The sequence below is a fragment of the Halichoeres trimaculatus genome, unplaced genomic scaffold (genome assembly GCF_033239565.1).
Source record: "Halichoeres trimaculatus isolate MK-OKI-2021-1 unplaced genomic scaffold, fHalTri1.1 fHalTri1_scaffold_21, whole genome shotgun sequence".
NCBI classification, from domain to species: domain Eukaryota; kingdom Metazoa; phylum Chordata; class Actinopteri; order Labriformes; family Labridae; genus Halichoeres; species Halichoeres trimaculatus.
Window position 1 is genome coordinate 11314590 of NW_027437199.1, and position 20856 is coordinate 11335445.

At 40.5% G+C, this 20856-nt stretch overlaps 1 protein-coding gene across 2 annotated transcripts in view; it reads right to left on the reverse strand.

Moving 5' to 3' along the window:
- The window catches only part of arhgef39 (Rho guanine nucleotide exchange factor (GEF) 39), a 46574-nt gene extending 27604 nt beyond the window's left edge, over nucleotides 1-18970 (reverse strand). For both annotated transcript variants that reach the window (XM_074698345.1, XM_074698344.1), the window contains exons 1-5: nucleotides 18883-18970; nucleotides 16532-16700; nucleotides 14040-14134; nucleotides 8897-9017; nucleotides 6458-6576 (exon numbers count right to left, since the gene is read on the reverse strand). In XM_074698345.1, coding sequence (XP_074554446.1) covers nucleotides 6458-6576; nucleotides 8897-9017; nucleotides 14040-14134; nucleotides 16532-16681 — 485 coding nt within the window. In that variant the 5' untranslated portion in view covers nucleotides 16682-16700; nucleotides 18883-18970. The remainder of the gene's footprint in view (nucleotides 1-6457; nucleotides 6577-8896; nucleotides 9018-14039; nucleotides 14135-16531; nucleotides 16701-18882) is intronic.
- Between the last annotated feature and the right edge of the window lie 1886 nt (nucleotides 18971-20856).

Genomic DNA, 20856 nt, shown 5'->3' on the forward strand with positions numbered 1-20856 from the left:
TTTTCCTCCCCTCTTCTTATTTTCACTGCTAGTGATTGGTTAGCCATTAACCACTGAACTACAGTTTGCCACACGGTCAACAGACAGAGGTTAAGTGTGAGGGATCCCTTTGATTGATTAATTAAAAGTCTGCGATCAGGTTTGGTTGTCTGTATTCATGCTTGCTATTCAGAATTAATGACAGATGTAATTAGGTTTTGACCAATCAAAATCAAATATTAAACATATCTGGATGAGGAAGAAAGCTTGGCCACAACCAAATTACTAAAAAAGGCAAAGGGACTTATCAGGTTAAAAAAGTCTTACAGCGGATGTCCAATCCGTCCATCCTTCACTTTCACCCCGTTTCCATCAAGCGGTTCAGTTCAGTTCATCTTGGTACGGTTCGTCTTGTTACGGCATGCATTTTTTGCTGTTTCCATTGACTGAAACAGGACACATCCCCAAATTACTCATTTAAAATTCATAATTATAATTAATAATTAATTTCTGGTACCCTTCTATTGGGGTGCCAGACATACCGATCCAACCTTAGAAGGTGGAGCTAGAAACACCACAGTCCGTTGACTGGCGGAAAGAATTGTCACTCACGGTGCGACACTAGCCACGTATACATGGACCCATATATTCCGCTTGCATTCTGTTTATTTGCTCAAACAGAAAGAATTTCTGGACATTTAATCGGTTTCATAGGGATGGAATATTCCTTTCCCCAAACCGATTGAGGTATCATGTATCCAAGTTGTCAAAGTTGTCAGGGTGTATTCTTTCAGCGCATGCTCAGATATGACGTAAGACGCAACTTCGATAAATCGCGTGATGTTTATGTTTTTTTGCGCATGCCCCATTGACTATTCTGTTTGATTACAGCGGCACATGTAGACCAGAGTTTGGAATATTCCTTTCCATGTATACTATTGTTTTCAGAAAAGTCATTCAGAAAGATTCCATTAAGGAAGACGAAAAACTCCTCATGTAACCGTGGCTAGTGGCTGCTGTGTTTCTCCTTGCGGCACTCAGCCTCATCTGAAGCAAAGCTTGATTGCACTTTGTAACAAAAAGCAACTTTGCAATCACAAAAAAGACGATTTAATGGATATCTTTCATTGTTGATCTTTGTTTACTGTGTTGCGTTTTTCTTCTTCGTTGGATTTATTGACGGGGTACACTGTGTCACACTGCTATGCCATCATCCTATTACATAGCTAACATGGCTATCAGCATTCAGCATACGCCGCCTACCAAGAGGGGGCATGGTTGGGTGTGGAAGACAAACAGGACCAAGTTTTACTGATCCAACCCGTACCAAACTGTACTTATTCACACCAGACTGCTTGGTGGAACCGTGACTTTTGAGTCCATGTCTTGATTTCTGAAGTGAAGACTTTACAAAGCTTTTTCAATCATAAATGGTGGTGTTTACTGTCTTTGAGATCAATCTGACAAACAGGCCTGGTTGGCTGACATTGCTCTAATGTAACTCGAGAGGACACCAAACAGAGGAACTGTTTGTGTGACATTTCTACCAATTCAGTCGCAAAGTAATGCACCCAGATCTCTCATTCAAAGATCAGTAACCAAACATGTTCAGGGATCTTAGGTATAATGGAAGATAAATGGAGCTCTGTCCTTAGATGCTACAAATCTCTTAATCCATCCACTTCTTTCACTATTAAAGCTCACGCTCTCAGAGAATTAACCAAAGGCACCAAAACATTTATTCTCATGAACGCTGACCTGTGAAGTGCATCAACATTTTGTTTTTAATCAAGAAAGAGACGTAGTTCCAAGTTGAACCACTACAACCCCTTAACTTGTTGTAATTAATGTGAACCAATGCTTGTGATTATGACCTGGGTTTAAAATAATAACTTCATTATCTTGCGTATTTACTAATCAGAATCTTTATCTTGTGTTTTCAGCAGTGAAGTGTCTCCTCTGCTTTAAGGGTCGGTCCAATCTACTCATGATTCAGCACCATAATTGAGGCACTTTGTTCGAACCAAAATCATCCTTGAACCACAAGGTCAACTGACAGTTTAACATAAAAATATTCAGTAGAATACAACATGGTACCTGTGGCTCGCAGAGAGAGCCCACTTGGAAAACCTCCATCTCTGAGTTTGATTTCTAAAGAAATTAATCAGAGTGCGACCTTGTGTTGGAGAAGCGTTTCTGTGTTCAGCTGCTGAAGATGATGGAACTACCTGAGCACATAAAGAACTCTATTACTACCCCCTCCTGACAAATAAAAGACTAAATCCAGCACTGACAGCTCAGCATGCACACTTCTTAATGCTCAACAGGTATGACACTGACCCCTAGACCTCTACAGAGGTTCAGCCTTTACACAAGCCCACTCCACCGTGAGCTGCACACTGGAGGGTTTGTTTGTCCGTTAGGCGGAAGCTGCATTCACATGGATCCATTCACTGAGATTAGATTCATGCTGATAACAAAAACACCCTCTGGAGGACACAGGAAGCATAAAGTACAATGCGATTGTTTTGATGTTGTGAAATTACAGGAAAACAAAACATGTTCAGAAACAGGGACATGACCACATCGCCTGGGAAGAATTCTCAAGAGGAAGGTTTGTTAGCTTCTAATGCAACTAAAGCCATTATATGCTAGTTAAACTGTTTTAGCCTGAAAAATTTTGGTTTTTAAAACCATCATCATCTAAATGCAATTGATACCCGTGATAACCTTTCAATTTCAAGCATCATGACTTGAGGACAGTGATGTTGGCTATATTCAAGATATGATCTGTGGTTTTGAGGTTATGATGTAATTTTGTGCCAATTTTTAAAAGCAACAATGCTGGAGTCAAGTTATAAAAGAGTGATTCTCCAATTACAAGACTAAAAATTCAAGTTAGATAAACTTCTGCTGGCAATTTTTTTCATAATTAGGGCCCGAGCCCTCCAACCAACGGTTGGCGGAGAGCCCTATTGAAACCCTTGCGATTATTTTTATTTAGGATTATTCTTTATTATTCCTTTCTCTGCCTTAAACCCCAAATTGTGTGCCTTTCGCTTGGAATAAACATGAACGCGCCTAGCCCCAAAATTCACACTCAGCGAAATCGCATGATTCCAGTCCTTGCCCAAAAATGAATGCTCCATAGCGTCCCCAAGGGGTTAAAAAACTGCAGCTCCTCTGGCTACTTTGAGCTACAGCCATGAAATTTGGTGTACATAACAAGCATGCCCAGCCGTACAAAAAAAGTCTCTTATGACTATCATGATTTCCGAACACGAACTTCACTATGTGGACCCAAACATCATAATTTAGCGATTTTTGGCTACGTATTTTAACCAACTAGTCCTAGGTATTTTGACTTATCAACTCCAAACTTGGCTAGACTTTACTAGACACATTGCAGATCAATAATTTTGCTGCACATGTGGCGGCTAGGACATGCCCCGATTGGCAAGCACTAGGCGAGGGCCCACTCATCGCTGCTTGCAGCTTTAATTTTTTTTTCTATTTGGACGTAAGGTACTTAAAGGGCATAATGTTTGATTTCTAAATGATGGAATGCTCAGCATTTCAACATAATGACTGATTTTTTTTATGGCGAATGGAACTGAAAATGAGTGCATTTGTAAAACTTTGTTTAAACTTAAAAATAAGTTCTGAGTTTTAGTATAAAATAGTAAATTAATGCTAATAAAACCAATTAATCAAAGAATTATTATATAATTCTTGCAGCATCTTTATGACTTGAGACGGTCCATTAAAGAGTCGTATGAGGCAGATATAAAGAGGTGCTTTTGATCCTCCTGTAGGCACGAGCAGGTTACTGTGATTGAATGCTGCATTTTGAAAAAACACAGAACTATCCCTTTAATTTTATTAGAACACACCTCAGTTAAACAGTATCAGGAGGAGCAAACCAGCAGAGCAGGTGTGGTGAAATTACATGTGATAGATACAGGAGGAGCTGGTGGTTCATGGTCACAGCAGGGTGTCAGTCACTCCATTATGTCCAATGATAATTTATATTTTCTGAAAAGCCTGAAAATTTACAACCCAGAGTGTGACTGTTTTTAAATGAGAGGAAATAACTGGAGTGAAGTACTTGATGTATTTCAACATATTTTAAAAAAGCATGATTAAGTGTTTTGGTTAAAGTACTGCTGTTAAACTGAGTCGTGAGGTCTCTGGTGTTTCCCTCTCTGATGACAACTTGTGAATGCAGCATATACTGTCTCAGCTCACAGTATATTTACCCAAGGCCTCCAATTTCTGCCATCTCTACGAGAGCTGCATCTCTATTATCGACATAAACACGGCTCATACAGGCAGAGACGGCTGCTATTCACTTCAACAATCAGCCGGAGACTCCATCACTGTCATAATGGAGATCTCAGCAGGGAGGACTGCACTGAATGCCACTTAATAAAGGCAATGATTTTATTCCTCCCCCAGCAGCAACATAAGTATCCTCACTCCAGCCCTACTCGCCATCCATCATCCTTGAGCGGCGATAAGTGACAACAATTTCCTGCGATTCCCCGCCGCTGAGCCGCAGCGAGATAAGGAGCCGGCCGGAGATGATTATCCAGCCGTGCCACTTAAAATCATCACACAATTAGACACGTCCCTGGAGTCTCCTGAGCTTCAGCGAGAGCGTTAGACTAATCAATGATGATGATGACGGGAGGACAGAGAGGAAGGGGGAATTATCTGTCAGTCATGTACACCAGTGGTCAGCCTGCTCATACAAGCATCAGCCTATTAGGTAGATAAAAAGTACATCAGCCCCTGGTGTTGTAGAGAAAATATGTGCAGGGAGTCTTTTGTGCAGAAGATGCTGCGTTCAACCACAGCAGAGAAAACAGGATGACTGTTTACTAGGCTGAGAGAAGTCTGTGAGTATTCAGAGATGTGTTCTCCTTTGCTAGCCTCACAGGAATGCAACAGTTTTTTTGGTCTCTAATGGGTGTCTGCTAATCTTGGAGGCTATCAGCAACAGTCAGATGGCCATTCATCCTGTTATGATAAAGGCACATGTTCCAAAGATTTAGGTGGATATGACAGTGCTAAGACTTCCTCAAGTTTTTCCTGAAGGGTAAATTAAAACAAGTGTTTCCATAAAGCCCACGGCAGCCTCATGGTGCATTGCAGTATTAATTTACCACATTCCAGGATTTAATACTGAAATCCTAAGTGCCAAAATTTCTTGTTTCTAAATAGTTTTTCTTAGTATCTGTGGTCAGGTGGGATTTTCCCAGAAGAACATGATGACACTACGCCTGCCGGCAAAGTTTAGCAGCGAGTTTTGCAAAAGAGAGCTCTGATGTTGGATGTGTGCTTTTGTCCAGTCAGTAATGTACTCTGATGTATAATAACCAGAGAGAAACAGTTTGATTGGTGCCTGAAAGCTGCATTCAGAGCTCCGTATTAACGCAGAGACATTGAAAAGGGGAGAGAAAGTCGTGGAGATGTTCTCGTGGAGGAGGACGCAAGTATAAATGAGATATTCAATGAGAAGTCTCAGATGTGAAGGTGAAGGTTCAGCTCATCTCACAGAAGCGTCTTTGTGATGATAGATGGATGTCACGTTTATACCGTTCTACATCTGGAGAGATGAAACAGAGGAGGGAACTAATTAAGATAAAACACGCAGCTTGATAAACCTCTGTCATGATATCTGCTTCATCATAAAACACGTTTCAGCCCGTTTCTCCTCTTGTTCCACTAATTAACAAACGAGATCAGGACCGCATGAAATTACCGAACATACAGACACAAAGTTGAGCTGCACTGAAGAGGATCTGACAGCTATTGGACACTTTACACGGACACTACATACAGTAATAATGATTACATCTGTCACAGAGAGTTTACAGAGTGTGCGGCAGCAGATGATTGGTGGAAGAAAAACAACTCAGCAGACAGGAGGTAGATGTGAAAGCTACGACCTGACTACAGCAGAGATCTGAAAGAAGAACCACCTCCATAAATAAAGACTCAGTTTGAGTTTTACCAGATTCGTAGTAACAAAAGGCAAAACAGGATTTTTCCAAAGATAAACAACCAAAATAAAATATTTACTTATACGTTATCATTTCTTATGAGTGAATGAGTAGACTTAACGGTGTGCAGGCTGTGCTAGAGAGCAGAGCAGACACACATGCAGCTGGAAGGAAGGAGTTCTGTAGCTGACTAACAAATCCAAGACACATTATCCACATTTTTAAAGATTTTTGTACATCTTCTCAGCAGAACATCTGTGAATGGATCTGAAAACAGCATTTTACAGATCTGCAGCAGGGTTGAAATGGGGAAAAAGTTGCAATATTGTCGTCAAAGTGTGCTGGTTGTGCTAAAACGGGGAGTCTGGGTCTAGCTCCGACCCTTAGAACATCTTGTGCTCCCAGTTGTTCTCCGTCACTGAAGGCCAAGTTGACAAAATATAACTATTAAGAGTTAAAAGAAATCTTACTGATCGATCCTCAGAACAGGAAGCTGAAGTAAATCTTCAAGTCTTTGGTCGTTGAACTCCGGTCGCTCCTCCTGAAGTTTCTTGAAACGTCTGAATGCTTTGTTCTTCTTCAGCTGGATCTAAGACAACAGATAAGACATTAAGAAGTATTATTAACATGTGGTGTGATTCTTTTTAAGGACAGTTTTGATGGTAAATCAAGGTTTTCTTTGATTTTTGAGTAAAATAGTGATGTATTCTCATGCCCATCTTAAAATCAACCATCACATAAAAACAGTTTGGATAGAAGCTCTCACAGATCTCATGAGTAAAAGCCCTGTAGACCCTGATCTCGGTCTACACGGCCTTTCATGTAGGACATGCTGCTCTATGACAGCAGGACGCCGTGCTTAGCAGATAATCTGCAGGATCACAACATGCTAATGAACTAACAACATGTGTATCAGCTCCTGAAGTCACTGTGAGCTAGCTGTGTACTTTGCTAACCGTGTTAGCATGCAGGTTACACAGTGGTTGATGATGAGCATGTCAGGAACAGTGTCGACCTGTGAGTGTCATGTCACTCTGCAGAACCTCTCTCGGCCTGACAGACAGAAAAATAACTCTGGTGTTCGCTGTTACGCTTCAGGAGAGGGACGAGGGGAGGAGGATGAGGGGAGGGGGGGACACGTCATTAAATATGCATCTGCACATCATGTTAGCATGAGTATGTGTCAACACACAGAGTCCTTATCACATCAGTCCTGTCAGTCATCAAAATAAACATGGCTGCTGGGTTCAGATAGAGCTGAGAGTATATATATCTCAAAGAAACAGTGAGAGGGTATGAGAGACAGAAACAGAGAACTTTATGATTCTGAACAAAGAATCAAAGATCATATCAGACCTGTGTGGGTTACTTTGACAGACAGGTTTGGAATATACATTTCATTTCTTTACAGTGAGTAAAAGAGAAGGAGAAGCATGTCCCCACTCAGAGTTTAATTCACTGGATTTATTACCCGCTATATTCAGACAGAGGATCACCCTGATGATGAAATTTTTCAAGGACTGCCAGTGAGCATTAAGGGTAAAGGTGTAATCCGTTTGTGTTAACGCCATAGACTTTTTAAAAAAAATGGACGTCATCTTGCTTGGCTTGAAGTGAGGTCGCCACAAAAACTGCTCCCCCTGGTGACTGGCTGCAGTATAGGTAAAAAAAATCTGGCTCTCCAGTCATTCCAGATGGGCTGTGGTTAAACTTTACAAAATTAATACACCTTGTAGAAATGTTTCTCAGATCCTATTGTTGCGGTGACTTGAAGATATTGTTTGGCTGCATGGATTCAAGTCCTCTTATTTTTTTTAAAGATTCATTTTCATTAGTTACAAGAGGTTAAAAACAAGGTTTTCAGGGATTGTAAAATACGTTAGAAGGTAGAGTCAAGTTATTGATTAGACTCTCGAAAGAAAAAAAATATTATTTTTGTCACCCGGCTCCATTCAGATTCTCCCAGAATTCCTCACAGACTCTGGCTGCACAACTGGTGCAAATGGCAGCGCCTGTGACGAGGTATTTTGGCTTCATAACTGTACAGTGGTAAATGGCAATGGTAATAGTCTTTATTCTGACCCTCTGGTACCATGTTAGTAGTTTTCCATGATTCGTGGCTCACGCTGGTGTTTCAAAATCCCTTATTTCAGCCTCTGTCTAAAACACTTTGTTTCAGCTTCTGTCTCTTTAAGGCTGCCCACTCCACAAACCCCTTCCTCTTGATTGGCCAGCCCTATGGAAGCCTGTTAGAGCCAGAGCTAAGGGCAAACCTTAGTGTTTGAGGCCCGTTCATGAACTAGTTCAAAGATCCTTTTCGATGATCTCATCATTTCAGCAATTCTGTAGAAATCTTGTGAAGATCTTGTGCTATTTTTAGAATGGACTGTTTTGGACAGTTCAGAGACAACATATTAACATACAGTGATTTAAAAATCTGCACACATTTAGAATGAATATTACTGGTACTGGTACCTGATTGGTCGGTTTGATCAAAAAGTGCTCGTGTCAGTAATATTTGTCAACACACTGCCTTAACGCAGAGCTATTCACTTTAAAACAACCACCGACATGTTTTTATTGATTTTAGAGTTCTGTCTTAATATTTGTAGGCTCTTCTACTCAAGTAAACTTTGGTGAAATCTATTTTAGTTTTGAGTTCATTATGATGCCACAGATGCATTTTAATTTATCTGTACATACTACACACATCTCAATGTTGTCATGGCGTCACTCACCTTGCAGGAAAAGATGGTGTCAGCAGCGTAGAATCAATAACCACTCACAGAATAATGAGTGTGTGTTCAGTGTGCTAACCGACGCACAACCCCCCTCAAGGTTTACACAAACATTAGAGGTGATAAACAGCTGGTTGTGTGTGTGATTTGGGGGGTGTAAAGTGTTCTTACCCTCAGCACTTTGCTGGAGTTGTAGATGTTGTCCACATACGTGTTGTAGAGGTTCAAGTGGGGACAGAACTGATCGAAGCCTCGACCGAAGTAACCATTCTCCAAATGGACGAGGAGAGATCTGCAGGGGAAAAGAAGAAGTCAAAATAGTCAAAGCATTATACTGCTTTTCATTTGGGGAGAAATTAAAATTATACATTAGGAGCTCATAAGTCAGCTGTTCTTAAGCTGATTGAGGAGACAGGTTTTAGCCATGGATTCTATGAGGAATAACATAAGTGATTGGTTTACATCCGATTTCAAGTAGTCTTGTAGCTGAACATGGTGTGATCATCTGTTATATAAGGGCCAAACACTTGAGAGACACAGCATCAGCAACCCTGTGGCTAAAACGTCAAGCGCCCAGGCACCTGCAACACCTGCAGTATGACCATTTCACAACACGGAAGCAGAAGAGCTCTGTTTAATGCTGCTAATATAATACATTAAAAAATACATAAGTGGATGAACAGTTTTAGCTCTAAGTGTTTTTATTTTGAAAAGGAAAAAAGGTTTTAGATAGTTAAGTTAAAGTTAATGTAAACAACTGAAGGAAATATTAATTAAACACTGTTCGTTGTGTTACTCTCTACATTTTACTACCTCCCTAGCGAAGAACAGGAGGAACATGACGTCAAACTAGAGAGGTCAAGAGCGAACAGCACCCTCTGCTGCTCAAAGAGGGTATCCATATTCACTTTCACCTTAACGATTTTTAACTGCCTCATGAGGACCTGGAACACCCCTTAACACAAACACACCTGTTAAGCCCAGCCTGTAATTCACAGGGTCACTGTCACAATCCAGCAAATATCCTCACTGAGTCACAACAGCATCCTCTACTCCTCCAGAGCATGGCAGAACAAACTATTTCAGCGTATGTGGGGTATTATTTTGGTGCAACAGACCTTTGACACGTTCCTCTCTCTGTGCCCCCCACTGAGCATTTAGCCTCCAGTCAAACGGCGTCGGACTTTAAGCTAATGCTCATTACCGCCTGAGCGCTCTGCTGCTCTGCATCAGTGGAAGGAAGAAGCTCAAACAGGCGAGATCACATCTGAAGCATCGTTTTCAGCAAACACTCACATGTTTAGAGGCAGAGTGGAGGCTGAGCAAAGTTCAGAGGACTGCTTCCCCGTTAATGGGACTTCTCTGTAGTGTCATTTGAAGGCCTCTCCCTGCGGGTGTCGTATTTACCGGGACCCAGACGGTGGGTCTACCTTCAGGGCACCGGGGGCCACTTTGTAGTGAGAGCACGCCCGCTGAACTCAGGAACAAAACAAGAGGATGAAGGCGAGGAAGAGCAGCCGTTCAGCCTGTCAGGCACATTACAGTAACACGCAGGCGATTGGCTGGGGGTGTTGACACTCGTGAAGGAGCTTGTTATCCAAACTTAGAGGAAGTACCACACACACACATACGCACACACACACTCCTCTTCCTCTCTAATGATGTTCCCAGAGACTTCTGCTCATACACGCTGAGGAAGAAGAAGAAGAAGGAACACTTTGCAGCTGAAGTTGATTTAAATAGATTTTAATGAAGTTGTGCACTAAGGTAGCCTCTGTTCATAATCAGGAGATGCAGGAGCAGCCGACACTTCTAACGAGGGCAAAGGGCGGGAAAAACTTGGTTTCCGTTTTTTTTCCCCCTCTCTCTGCCGCGGGCTATTATGATAAATATGAAATTATGGATTACAATTTTTATACTTTCTTCACAGCAATTAAATTGTCTGGCCATCAGCGGCAGGAGGAGATAACATTAGCATTCAGCGCGAGCCACGTTAATCCCCATTAATTCCGAGCAGCGGTGACATCTGGGGCGGATACAACCTCCACCAAACAATCCGGGCCGAGGAGCCTTCATCACAGGACGGCCTGAACACACGAATACTAATCATTAGGACAAAAAAACATGAAGATTACCGACTGAATACACAAACAGAAACAATCACTGATAAGAAAACAGGAAAGCAGAGTTTTGTTGGCGTGACTCCTTCAGACTGAACTTACTCCCTTTATGACCTCCTCCTCCTCCTTCTCACTGGATTCACTGACTGCTCTTTCAAGTGGGTGATTCCTGCCTGTCATGTTAGCAGCTGGGGATAATTGGTCTGCTCCCACTCTGAATGATTTGCGTTGAATATCAATGTATTCACGTCTGTTTTTCTTATGTAACTGAACAAAGCTTAATGAACGCTGAATTTATTATTTCTGCTCCCCCTGCGCTCTGCTTCAGTAAATAAAGACGGAAGCATCAGATGAATATACGTCCACTCTGACACTCCTCTTTCACAGATCCATCGGACAATGCCGCTCCAAAGTGGTTTGCCATGGTTTAAAGGAGCTCAGAAATCCCCGTCCTGCTGTAGAAATCATGATCTGAGACACCTGAATGTCAAAGACTGTCCTTTAATAACATCAATCAATACAACACCATAGACTGTAAAAAAATATACGTCATCTTGCTCGGCTTAAAGTGAGGTCACCACAAAATGTGCCCCCCCCCTGGTAGCTGGCTGCAGTATAGGTCAAAAAATCCAGCTTTCCAGTCAATATGGTGTTAAACTTGCATATCATAGAAGCACTAGTTCGGTGCTTGAAGCACAAGGAGAAAACAGCGGAGACAGAAAACAGACAGTCTCAGATACCGTCTTTTGCTAGTCCTGTTAGCACACGTTGTTGTGACAAAGCCAGTGCGGAGAAGATTAGCCTGCTAATAACCAAAACAGTAACTGGAGATATACTCCCATTGAGTTTTGTGGGGGAAGAAGACTTTAAAGAGTTGATGGCGTTCGTCGAGCCAGACCACAAGCCACCATCATGGAGGACAACAGCAATGTGTGGTAAAGTGAAACTGATTAATCACAACATCCCTGCTCTCTTCTCTGTACAGCCTCACCCACTCCTCACACATGCTGAAAACCAGTCCATATGAAGACTTCAGCCCACATCTGTATCTACTGAAATGCTATCTTCTGACAGCTTCCTGTTTGACCCCTAAATCCAACTTGATTTTACATCTTTCATCTTAATCTGTGAGGAAATGTGTCATGAGATGGATTTCTAAATGACACTAAGGCTTCATCTCTCTTTTCCAAATCCCTCCCACTACAACAAAAGCATGACAAAGAACTGAAAGCTGGAGTCTCTATTAGAAAAAAATGCTCCACAAACAAATTTACGGCATATCCCTTTATCACATTCACCCTGTATGAGTCTTAAAGACTCACAAAATGCACTTCAGGTTATTTAATGTGACAGACAGATGAAAAAGTCTCCCACATATCAATCAGTGAGAGGTAATTATCACCTCTCTTATGATCAGTGATTCTGTGAAGTGTCACACAGATAATTCATGGAAATCAAATATCAGAGAGACAGACAGTGAAAAGGAAATGTGAGGATCTATAATCAATCACCGGGCTCTAACACAGAGTCTCTCCAAGGAGCTCTTTAAATGGAGTGCTTCCATTATGTTTCACACATTGATTCAATAAGGAGCTCATAATGAAGATGTATGGGAACCAGGGAACCATTTATCCAACACATCACAACGTGTAATTCATACTTCACTCTTCATCCTGAACGAGAGAGAAAGAGAGCGTTCAGGACAAGAGCCGCAGGGGGAACTACCGTCATTCAGGCTGAGATTCAGTCAGAGGAATTCAACCAGCCGGAGGACAGAATCAGAGGGATGTAGCCAATCAGAACCCAAAATTTGAGGAATCAAGCACATCAGGTCAACCAACAACTAAAAATCAAACCAATCAGCTCAGCTCCAAATTTGAGGAATCTAACCAATCAGAGTTTAGGGAATGGTACCTAAACCATTTCAAGGCCGGAATCAGAGAAACTCAACCAATTCAAAGCAGAAAACAAAAGATATGAAGCCAGAACTCAGAATAAAAAACACAGCCAATCGGAGATAAGAACAGACTTCTAACCAATCAGAGTTCAGAATTTTAGAACCAAACCAATCTGAAATCTGTTCCATAGAAGGAAAGACTCAAAGAAATCCAACCAATCAGAGCTCAGAATTTGAGTTACAGAATCAATCAAAACTCAAAATTTGTACACCAAGGAAATTCGATCTAAAGATAGTTATTAATTCAATCAGAGCTCAGATTTGAGGAACCCAACCAGTCAGAGCCAAGTACGTAAGAAATCTGTTCAAATAAGAGGAAAGAATCAGAGATATCAAATCAATCTAAGCTGAAAATAACAGAAATCCAACCAATCTGAGTTCAGATTTTGTTGAATTCGAACAATCAGACCTAGGAACAACAGAAAAAACAACCAATCAGAAGACAGAACCAGAGCAATCTAGCCAATCAAAGTATTTTCTTTTAGCTGAAACATGTTCTTATGGAGATCTTTGAATCAGAAAGCTAAAATAGTTTAAGTTCATGAACGCTTTTTCGCTACATCAAGAAGCTGAGCTTTGTAAATGTGCTTTAGCCGCCTTTTTGGAGTTACATCAATGCAGTGAAGTAAATACAGTGCTTGAAACACACTGATATTTTTGTTGTTTTTGACACAAAAATGATCAAAGTTTACCTCAGTATCAGCCTTCAAACTCCTCCATGATTCCTACAGTATGTTTGTATCTTATTGATTTATAGAAACACACACACTCTCTCTTCAAACATCAGCCTTTTATTTATGGACCCAAACTTTCTGAAGTCTTCCAAGCTCACTTTGAGATGTAAGTTTCACCGCACAGACAGAAAGATCAATTTCTTGTCTAAAGAGATACGCTGAGACCAGAATCTCTCTGACTTGGATTTGGGTTTTTTCCTCCTGAAATGTTCAGCAGCAGGTCAGGTGGGCAAACAGAGTTCATGAATGTTCTTTGGTAACTATGATGCTCTTTAATGTCGATATCACCTGCGGTAAGTACACCTGATACGCCTTAACGTGTCCACTGGGGAGCAAAACACCTCTGCAGTGAAACACAGCATCATTAGAGGTGTTAATGCAGAAGATAAGAAGCTGATGTGGTAAACCAAGAGTTTATCTCTGCTGCATTTTTAATCCTCCCCTCTTCAACACGGTCATCTCCAGAGCACAGCGATTGTTTAAATTATTCAGAGGATACTCACTGATTCACTGAATGGATGGCTTTAATTGAGCTGAAGATGCTTTCTCTAATGCCCGGCTTCAGGGTTCCTTTGGCCTTCAAGATCTCCACAAAGTACTGCCAGAAAGGAGAGCGGAGAGAGCCGTGTTATTTCTTTGTGTTAATAAGAAAGAACAGAGAGATTTAAATACCGTCTTAATTTCTCCTTAAACTCAGAGAACAGATGTAGAGCTGACGACAATATACATTAAAGAGCCTCAGAGTTCAGCAGTTTCACATCATATAGGACTGTATATATGAGCAGAGTACATTAGGATTGGTTTGTTGTACTCTTACAATAAAAGCGACAGCTGTGCCGGTCTCAAGTCATTTGAAGTGAAAATGGGATTAGCAAATTGAATGTGCATTAGGCCTAAAAATGACTCCTAATTGGAGTGAGCGGGTGGAGGCTGAGTAATTGTAGAGAAATGAGTCTGCAGCCGAGGGAGGAAAAGTCTGTTCTCTCCACAGGGAGGAAGAGGAGCACAAAGGCTACTTTAAGTCTGACAATATGGAACATAGAGGCAGAAAAAGAACTGAAGAAAGGAGTCGGTTTCATGTAAAAGTGAAGCAGTGGAGTCAAAAACTACTTGAAGCCATAGAAGAGATGTTTTATCTTGATAGTTTATACTTTATAATGTTGGTGCTGCTAAATTATTACTTTGACAGAGTGGTACCTACGCTGAAGCTGATAATGTCAGGATTAATAGGTGCTTAAGTTCTCTTATGTCTAGGGATGGGAATGGAAAACCGGTTCTTAATGAGAATCGATAATAAATGTTTCAATTCATCGATATTGGTAGCCTTTGTGCTAAACAATTCCCTTATCAATTCTTTACATTGTGCCTGAGCCGCCGGGCCTTACGTCGACTAGTCTGCTGCAGCTATCTTAGCTTAGCAATTAGATAACATTTCCCAAGAAAACTCTTATTCAGGATTTTCAGCTTGAAGTTTTACTGAAGAACTGACTTCATAAAGAAATGTACATTACTCTCTCTCAGGAGATTCATATTCAGTACATTCAAAACAGTATAAATCCCCTTATTTACCAAAATAACAAATAGCACAAGCTTGATGCTAACGTATATGAGAAACTGCATTGATATGTTAGCAGTTAGCAAACATCTGTATAACTTCAGCTTCAGAATAGAATTTAAACTTCCATCACAGAAACATATCACATCAACTCTTTGTAAAAAATACTGAGAATTTCAAATGTCAAAAGATAACAGGCAACTGAAAGGCTCATGGCTGACTTCATAACCACGGGAAGCTTCCAAACAACTTAAACCATTGCTATAACCACTTTGAGACACTCGATGGCCTACTTGAATTATTAATATATTCCAACACAGTACATCAACGTCAGATCGTGTGCAATTTTTACCTGTTTCTGTATAATTATGCCCAGAAATATCCAGACTCAGGGACCGATTACATTTAATTTACTTACAGTATAAACTCAATTTAATGTTGTTGACACAGATAACCTGTAAAGCTACTTTTTGTACCAAGAAAATTCACAACAGGAATTGATAAGGGAATTGATAAAGAATCAGATCGAGAAGCAGAATCGATAAGGGCATTGGTTCCCAATTCCCATCCCTACTTACGTCTAGATATACACTTGTAAAAACAATGCATATGAACATCTGTAATCTCAGTGCAAAAAGTCTTGTATTCTGGGGTATTGTGATTATATTCTACCCATGTTTTAAGATTTTCAAACTGATAGATATCAATTCAATGTAGAAATCCCTGTATCCATCTTTAAACTGATCATTAAAGCCAGTTACGAAGATTGCACAAGATCTTCACATGATCTCAACAAGACTTGCTAAACTGATGAGGTCATCACATAAGGATCACCTGGTTTACAACACGTTAGTGGGATGGGCCTCAAACACCAATGTCTGTCCATGGCTATGCCGCAGAGGCCCTCAAGAAGGCTGGCCAATTAGAAGGAAGGGGGTTTGTGGAGCAGGATGCCTTCTTAAAGAGACAGCTAGAACACTGTGTATGAGACAGAGGCTGAAATAAAGGTTTTCTAAAACAAAACTGAGAGAAAAACAAAGTTTGGAAAGCTTGGATGGGCCTGCCAAAGGGGCAGTTTAAAGACTTAAGAAGCACAATACCCCTTCTTTAAAACATCTTTATCAGACATATTTGCAATGAAAAAGATGGCAGGACCTGTAAAGTACCGTTTGTGGCACATGCATCAAGAGGAATTGTTACTTTTAATTCTGAATTTAACTTTTTATCTGTCACTGTTACCGTATCAGCGTCAGATATTAACCTACAGACCATTATGTTTCCTTCCCGTGACTGGCTATGTTTCGTTTTGTGACACCTGTGGGTCAATGCACTACAGGAGCAATGCTGTCCTAAGTGAACCAGGCAAGAAAGCAATGAATGATAAATGGTGTGAGAGGTTTTCGAGCAGGTCACCCAGCTTTCCTTGACTCTGAAACTAACCGTGTTGATCAGCTCCAGCTGCTGACAGTAGCGCTGTTCGGTCTGAACCAGCTCTTTGGCCGTCCTGCTGCGTTTCCTCTCCCAGCGGTCTCTCTGCTCCTGGATGCTGGTGCAGCCAGGAGGACTGGACGGACCGGAAAAGAAACTCATGATGATGAAGAGGAGGACACTGCAGATGCAAAATCAGATAAACCGGTTACAAAGAGATAAAACACCGGGTGAGTATGCATTATGTGTTAGACAAAAACATGAACACAGTCATGACAGCAGGTCAGGTCAGGACTTAAAACATAAAAAGAATGAAACACAGAGTTCACCAGGTTTTACTTGAAGCAGGCTTTTATTAAAGGCATGTGTGATGGAAATCTGAAAATGAGATATTCAACTACAACTATTCGTCTTTGTGAGTAAAATTTTGGACTCCAGTGTTGCTCTCAGCCGGCAAAGAGATCTGACCATGAGCACCAGCACCGAGCCTGCACATCTGACCCAGAGCAAAGATTCAACTTTGTATTTATCCCCTACAAAGCAAAAGATAAGTGCATCCTTGAAGAAAACCACGGAGCTTTCTGGAACCTTTCACTCCATGGTGACCTCCTCAACTTTGTTTACAGATAGCAATGAATAAATCACTATTTCCACCGTACAGGTTTGTTTAACTTTGACATCTCACTCTCTTTGCGCTGCCTCTAGAGTTTCAGGGACAGGAATAAATTAATCTCCCTTAAAGAATTCATTTTTTAAACATCTGGCTGTTGGTCTCCTGGATGGCACGTCACATGTAACGACTGCACAACTGCTGTAAAGGGACTTGGATAAAATCCTACAGCAGTTTTAGTGTTGAGGATTGTGTTTTGACCTTATTTTTTTCCAAGTCGACCGGCATGGATGAGGTCTGAACTTTTATTTGACAGCTGTGTGATTTTCAAAGGGGATATCAAAGCAGTGAAACCACAGACATCCTGACAGATGAAAAAGTTAGTCTTTGCATTCAGCAACAGGAATTTGCTGAGTTATAAAATGAGGTTGCAGTGTGCGAAACTGAAAGATGTAATGCATATTCATATGATTGTAGCTCCACATCACCTTAAAGTTTTCTGAAGACTCTTTCGCCGTTGAGCAAACACCTTTTTGTATCATTTCCAGAAACTGACATTGATCCACCACAAGCAAGGAACATAATGTGTCTTGCAGTAGTGGTCACTGACTCGCTCTGTTAAACCCGCTGTGTCCCTGAACCAGCTGAGGTGATCAGCTGACCTGGAGCAGCAGTGTCCTCCTCATTAGTGTCTCCTCCGCCTCCATCAGCAGAGTGAGGAGCAGTAATTAACCTCAGGACTGTCCCCCGAGGAGCTCTCTACTGTAAACAAGAGGCCTGATCAATGCTAACCAGCTACACACACCCCACAGGGACACACACAGCACACATGATGAGACCGACTGTGACTGCATGACAAGCTGGGATATAAAGTGTAACACACATCCGCCTCTGCAGATTGTTATGAAGCTGCACAGTGAGCCTAAACTCAACTAACAAGCTTGAAATCAACCTGAGCTAACCTTTGATAACACAGGTACACTCAAGAAACCTGTCTCACAGGTCAGGCTCACCAAGGAGACAATGGGATGTTTATTCTGAAGACGAGGGCCTCACAAACTTTTATCAGTGATTTAAAACACCTACATATAAATCACACAATACTTACACGTTACAATATTTTCAGATTTTGATTCAGAAATCCTTCATACCTTAATGCTGTCAAGATTAACTAAAGACATCAGTGATATTGAGTGGTCATTTGCGTCACCATGGCTTGTATCAAATGAAACTATTAGCTCTGTTTGGATTACTGTGAGGCTAAAAAAAGAGACATAATAATTTGTGGGGGCAAAAGGATATATTACATGTAATTATTCCAAAAATGTAATAAGGTGACAAGAGACATGTTTAACAACTAAGGTGGTGACTTTGTCAGATTTTGTACCTTGGCAGGGGGAGTGTGTGGGTGTGTTTTAGGCAGATGCAACAAAACTCAATCCTCTATTTGAAAAGTCTGGACACCTTTGTCCAGGGAAAAAATGACCAGCAGCTTTCATGGTTTAAAACTTTGTCTAACAGTATGTAAAACGTTTGGACAGCAGGAGTTTATGTGAAGTAACCGTTGAATTAAAAGAGAAGCACGTCGGTCAACCGAGTTGACAACATTCTGTTAAGATTGCGACAACAAAAGGAAGTAATCGTTTAAAGTCACCCCATCTCACACTCGTGAGATGTTAAACATTCTGTATCAACCTCTAAAATGTATTTACGCCCATAACCAGGTTATTTGAGTATTAAAGTCGAAACATACCTTCAGCTAACGTCTCCACCAGGTCTCCACTTCAAACCAAGGCGCTCTTTTCAGATTCTGGTCTCTCTTCCGGGTTACGTTGTGTACGCGTGCGCTGATTGGCTGATAGTGAAGCGGCCCCACCCTGAGTTTAAGTTTCACTGGAGACACTGTAGTTTGTTTTTTAACCTATTTTCACTTTATAGCGATTTCTATAGATATTTATGTTGTGTTTGAATTTTAGAAATAAAATGTTTTGTTGTTCTGGGTATTAAAGCTTTTATTGTGAGCAAAACTACTGGTATTATAGAAAAGGAAACATTTTAATTTTTTTTAGGTGATATCTTGTTGTTTCTATGTTCCTTTGTTCCCACTGCCATCAGACTGTATAATGAAACTGGAAGCTTTAGACTGTCCCTACAATCCTCCCTTTTTGTTTCTCACACTGCAACTCAAACTCACTCCTTGTTACCTTATCTAGCTTTTTCAAATCTAATAAATTCCCTGTTTTCCTCAATTTGGATTTAACTGTTAAATGAATTGTATTCTGTTTTATTTTTTTGTAATCCATTTCCTCACTTTACTGTATAATGCAACATATGAATCCTGGGGATCAACAAAGTGTTGTCATGTCTTGCCCTTGTCTTATTTTATCTTGATTGTTTTTCATTTGTATTTTTGAGACACTGGAGACCCTCTGAAAATAGGTGTTATGTACAAAAAAAAATACTGACTTTGAAGTCTACACTTGTAAAGCTCCCCCTGTTGACTAACAACATTATATCTGAAAAAAAGCCTGCCTCTAAAAATGCATTTTGCCATGAAAACAGATCAAAATATCTCACATTAAAGCAAGACCAACTTTAAAGCGTCTCCTCATTAAAACTGATACTAATTGGTGTATATGCAGATGCAATTATTTGATTAAACTAGCACAAGCTGTTTATTTAGGCACTAATGTATATGTAAGGAATGTGTAGATCAAACCCTTAATATTAATCAAAGAAATAATTTTCCTTTTGTAACCATGTATCAGTTGCCCTTGAACTGCCTGTTGCATGTTGTTGCATGTTTGTTGTTGAAAAATCACGTGATGAGGTTCTCTTTTTTTTTACAAGATGCATCTAAACAGTCAACAAGTGTTTTCGCTGCACTCTGCAGGATCTGAAGCATCTGCTGGGGAAACCTGGTCTCAGCAGTTTGCAGCTCATTATGAGATAAAAGTGAAGCCTAAAGTAATCAGGCCGTGACACAGGAGGCTGCAGCATCAAATCCTCCTGGAAACCATGACTTTCAAGTGAAAAAAAAAAAAGATGCGTTTTCCTGGAGCTTGTCCTGCTGCAGCTGCTTGCAGCTGACTGAGCAGCGAGAACACTGACATCTAGTGCTGTGAGGCAGGGCCAGAGCCAGGAGTGGAAGTATGGAGAGTCCTGATACCTTGTCGAGGTGTCAATGGACTCAGCCTACTGACAGTTATGTTTAGTTTTTATTTGTCTCACTGGATAAACATCAAAAAGGTGTGTACGTGGTGTCCAAAGGGCTTTTTAAATCTATCTTGTCGATTATTTAAACACAATATTTAACATCAAATTTAACATCAGTAGCTTCTTCACACCCAAAATGAGTATATTCAAAAATTAAGCTGAATGCAAGAAGATTCAGCTCTGGTTAATAGGAAATTTCAGTTTCTCTCATGTCTTGTTACATTTTTTAAGGGTGTATCTTTGTAGATTTATAATCAAAGAAATATAAAAGATACTTTAAAAAGTAAAAGAAGGGAGTGCTGTCAATGTTTAAAATGCCTGATGTTATTACTTAATAACAAAAAGACCAAACGTTGAAAAAATTATTAAAGTAAAAATGTTTTTTGTTTTTTTCCAAAAATCAAAGTTCAGTTTCATTCATAAGTAGACACAATCATATTTTTTTAAACCTAAAGGTAAGATTTCCTTTTTGAAAGGTACCCTGATATATTGATGATTTCACTTCGTCGTG